We start from the raw sequence: 4,972 nt of genomic DNA on the forward strand, positions 1-4,972 counted from the left end.
AGTTTTCGTTATTTCGTTTTTGTTAATTATGATAACCTTGCTACAGAGTGGAGGATGTCCATCCAGAGTCTTTGCTAAAATCACCTCCCATGCCAACAGCAAGGGAATCATTCTGCTGCAATGAACGTCAGACAATTTTTGTTGTACACTCACCAGCCACTTTATTAGGTACACCTTGCTACTACCTGATTGAACAACCTTCTGCCTTCAGAACTGCCTTAATTCTTCGTGGCATAGATTCAACAAGGTGCTGGAATCATTCCTCAGAGATTTTGGTCCATATTGACATTATAGCATCACACAGTTGCTGCTGAATTGTCAGCTGCACATCCATGATGCGAGTCTCCTGTTCCATCTCATCCCAAAGGTGCTCTATTGGATTGAGATCTGGTGACTGTGGAGGCCACTGGAGTACAGTGAACTCACTGACATGTTCAAGAAACCAGTTTGAGATGATTTGAGCTTTGCGACATGGCACGTTATCCTGCTTGAAGTTGCCATCAGAAGATGGCACACTGTGGTCATAAAGAGATGGACGTGGTCAGCGGGTCAGTGCAAGGTTATTATAGTTAACGAAAACTAACGAAATAACGAAAACTAGAATGGAACAAACATTTTCGTGAACTGAAATAAAAATAAAAACTAGAGTTTTTTTTAAAAAATATCGATAAAACCATAAAACCAGATAGATCAGGGATCCCTGATCTATCTGGTTTTATGACTTAATAAACTTATTGGGGCTGAGATGGATCAGACAAAGGAAATAAAGGCAGCATTTATTGTGACTTTTTTTAATCTCGCACCCAACAAAAAAAATAAAAATACAAACTAAACTAAAACTAAGCATTTTCCAAAAAATAAAAACTAATTAAAACTAGCAAACTCACTCTAGAAACTAATTAAAACTAACTGAATTTGAAAACAAAAAATCATAACGAAATTAAAACTAAAACAAATGAAAAATCCAAAACGATTATAACCTTGGGTCAGTGTGGTGTTTAAACAATGCTCAGTAGGTACTAAGGGGCCCAAAGCATGCCAAAAAATATCCTCCACAGCATCACACCACCAACAGCAGCCTGACCTGTTGATACGAGGCAGGATGGATCCATGTTTTCATCTTGTTTAGGCCACATTCTGACTCTACCATCTGAATGTTGCCACAGAAATGGAGACTCAACAGACCAGGCAACGTTTTTCTAATCCTTTATTGTCCAGCTTTGGTGACTCCTTGTGAATTGTAGCCTCAGGTTCCTGTTCTTAGCTGACAGGAGTGGCACCCTGTGTGGTCTTCTGCTGCTGCAGCCCATCTGCCTCAAGGTTGTATATTTTTTCCAATGACATCCGTAAGAGAGCTCATGTGTGCGTTACTATGCAGAAAAGTTTTACTCCTCAATTGGACTGAGGTGTGCTGAAGACTTGAAGACAAACTGGAAAAACCATCCAAACCAGGAGTTTGATTTTTGAGGGTGAGAAAAAGAGCATTTAGAGCAACATTGTCAAATCTCACTCGGTTAACCCTGTAAAACCCAGATATAGAAAAACGCAAAAAAAAAAAAATTTCAACCATTAAGATGTTGTTGTAGGAGGCCTTTGGGGGTGAAAATGGAGTGTTTTCAAAAATGTTATGTTTTAGTAAGTTTTTACGGAAACGTTGTAATATTGCAACGTTGGGCTTAATGGGTAGCAGAATCTCCTGTATTTCCACTCATTGTCTGAACAACAGTACAGAACTAAGGATTCATTTGCAGGGTTTTGCTTTTCCCAAACCAGTATATAGCATGAATAATAATCTTAGTCATGTTGTTATGAAGTGTGATTTATTCAAACAAGCACTTTGACATTTATTTACATTATTTACATTTTAAGTTGCAGTCAGTTGCAGTGATAGTCCCAGAAGCAGTTCTTGTCCTCTGAAAAGCAGAGGCGGACATCACACTTGCTGCATTGGGTATTTGTATACCCTTTACTGCAATGTCTGCAGCGTCCTCTTGTCGTCTTGTATGGAAAGTGTCCAGTGAGGTCTCTGCGCACATCCAGAGGGGGGTGTGCACATGTTTTTTTGGAGGAGGGACCGTTTGGACTCCCATCACCCAAGGATGGTCTCTTTACAGCATCCGAAGGGCTCCCTGCTGCGTCTGGGCTCCTGTTGCCTGCCGATGACCGTCCTCTCTTTGGAGTTTTGGGTGCTGTGCCCACCTGATTAGGAAAAAAAAGAATAAATATATCAATTTATATACATCTCAAATACGCATGAAGATACCAGTCAAATATATCACAAACAAGGTAAATAGCAGGAATAGATAATTACCAGAATGAGAGAGGATGCAAGCTGTGCCTAGAACATTCTCATGTTCAGTGTCTCCTTCTTTGGAATCTTGAGGGCTTGGCAGTGCTGCTTGTAGAGGAGCCAGGCGTTGACCACAGCGAGGGTGATGGTGCGTCAGAAGATGTACATGTACCACCGCCGGCATTTCAGAGCGTACTTGTATTTCGCTGTAAATGAGTCCAACAAATCCACACCACCCATGTATTTGTTGTAGACACCCACAATGTAAGGCCTTCCGACGTCAATGTAGGTTTTGGTGACTTTGTCCCAGCGTTGAATCTCCTGCACAGGTTCTGGCCCAGCGAAGGATGACACAAGTGTGACCGCCCTGTTGTCGTACCATTTGACAGCACAGATGTTGTGTTTCCCCTCCACTCTGTGGTCAAAGTTTCCTCTGCCCTTCTTCTTCAAGCTCTTCTCATCTTCAAGATTGCAGTTGGGTAGGCGAACCTGCCTGGCTGTTCCCACATAATGTATTCCTTGCTCAAGGAGCTTCGCTACCAGTGGAACCGAGGTGAAGTAGTTGTCTGCGTAGATCTTGTAATTTTGACCCTTTGCAAGTGTGGAGGCAAGCTTCATCACGTCACCTGACAGTCCAAGTTCAGATTTGACTCGAACTCCATTGATGCTCCCTTGGTAAACATCAAAGTCAAGCATCATGCCAGAGATTCCACCTCTCACCCATACTTTAAACCCCCATGGGTGTGGCTTGCCTCGCATATACTGCTTGATGCTGCTGAACTTCCCCTTGAAAGGTATCATCATCTCATCCACAGAATTGTGCTCTTCTGGTACCACCTGCAGGCAATTCTCTCTGAGTGAATCCAGCCATGGTCTGAGTTTCCAGAGTTTGTCCCTCTTTTCAGTCTCCGACACTGTAAAATTGTTTACAAAATGCAATGTTGTCAACAGCAATTGGAATCTGTTGCGTGGCATCACATCAGCAACAGGTGGGTGCCGCGTGTCCGTCTCCCAGTACATACGGGCTCCAGGCATTTGTACCAGGCCCATCCTCAGGGACATGCCCAATGCTGTCTGTATTTCTTTAGTATTTGTGTTGACTGATCTTCCGTGATTTTGAACGCTGTACTCATTTGTGTTTGTTGCCAGAGCTTCAACCATGTCTTCTGACACAAACTTCTGGAAGTAGTGCAGTGGTGTGTGGATGGAGGTGACATCATCTGTGAGAGCTGGACCAGAAAAATCAGTATTGGGACTGATAAAATCTTTTTTTTGCCAGCGATATCTGTCACGGGGCATGGTGTGTCTGTTTGATGGGGGCTCAATGTCCACATTGGCTGGGCAATCAGGTTCTCTGTTTTCTTTGTCCACGCAGGCATCGCTATCTGATTCTTCGTCACTTGCATCAGTGTCGTCAAAATCCAGGTCCACACCACTCTCTCCGTTTTGGACGATGGAAATTACGTCCTGCACACTGTATCGAGGATCTCTCTTTGCTGGTGGCATTCTGAAATGGAAAAAATAAAATTGAAACAAATGTACACTGTATATACAAATAGCACACATGCTTACTAGATTCCGGATGATGAGCAGGAAAGATGGGGTGGTGGGGAGACTGATTTCATTTTGAAGTGTTTACACATTACCCTCTGAAATCTTGGGCTATTATGTCCTTTAAAAATCTGTTAAAAAATCTTTACCATGCCATGATGGTATCAGTTTTTTCAGCGCAACCTCACCTAGTATATGTCCTGATAATTAATTTTTAACTTTGACTTACTTGATAAAAATGTTGAACCCAAAACAAACAAAGGAAACCATAAAATCTGATCTTGGAAATTATAGTTCAATACACAGAATTTTAAGTCTTGCAAATATGAATACAGGTTGCAAATATTACATATAACAGGTAAAATGAGGACAATCTCTAGTTCTATATTTTTATACTAAATATGTTTGACATTATCTCCGGTTTTACTTGGCCGAATATAATTCTAAAAAAATCTGGCATGGAGTTTCAAGCCAGAACTTTAGAGGGAAGCTGATGGCAAGGCTCCACGTTGCTTCATTTTTATGTCTTCACGTCACGAAGAAGTAATGTGCAGGTGCTTTCATGGACTCTAGGGGGTTAATTCAGGATTTATTTAGACTTACTTAGACTTGGTGGTTGTTGTAACCAAGATGGGTTCGGTGAGTTTCATTTTGTTTCTGCCCAGTGAGAACAAATTTTGTTTTACAATCAGTTAACAAGGCAGTTAGGCTAGTTTTAGTATAGTGAAAAAGTGAAACTTGTTTGACATTTTGTGGCTTAATTTTGTTTATTTAAGACTAAACAAGCGATGACAGCTTGTGTAACATATTGAACACAATGCATCTTGACACATATTGGCGTCACCGGCACAGTTCCACGAGCTGGGGAAATCAGCTTCATCATTCAATGTAGCATGCACTGATGAATTTATCGCTTCAGTGGACTAAATTTACAGACAGCGCCGATTGTAAATCAACATAAAAGGTAGCGAATGTTCCCTTTAACTGTAAGCATAATCTTTCCATTTAGTTTTAATGAGTTTTTAGAGTGTGTTTGCTAGTTTTAATTTGTTTTTATTTTTTGGAAAATGCTTAGTTTTAGTTTAGTTTGTATTAGTTTTTTGTAATGGGGTATTTGTTGGGCGCAAGATT

The 4,972-nt window shown here is 41.0% G+C and overlaps 1 protein-coding gene across 1 annotated transcript; it reads right to left on the reverse strand.

The window, feature by feature from the left end:
• Positions 1-2,443: 2,443 nt before the first annotated feature.
• LOC131968090 (piggyBac transposable element-derived protein 3-like) lies at positions 2,444-3,796 on the reverse strand. The gene has a single exon (XM_059328835.1). The coding sequence runs from the start codon at positions 3,794-3,796 to the stop codon at positions 2,444-2,446; it is 1,353 nt and encodes a 450-aa protein (XP_059184818.1).
• Between the last annotated feature and the right edge of the window lie 1,176 nt (positions 3,797-4,972).

Source organism: Centropristis striata, chromosome 3 (assembly GCF_030273125.1).
Source record: "Centropristis striata isolate RG_2023a ecotype Rhode Island chromosome 3, C.striata_1.0, whole genome shotgun sequence".
Lineage (NCBI taxonomy): Eukaryota > Metazoa > Chordata > Actinopteri > Perciformes > Serranidae > Centropristis > Centropristis striata.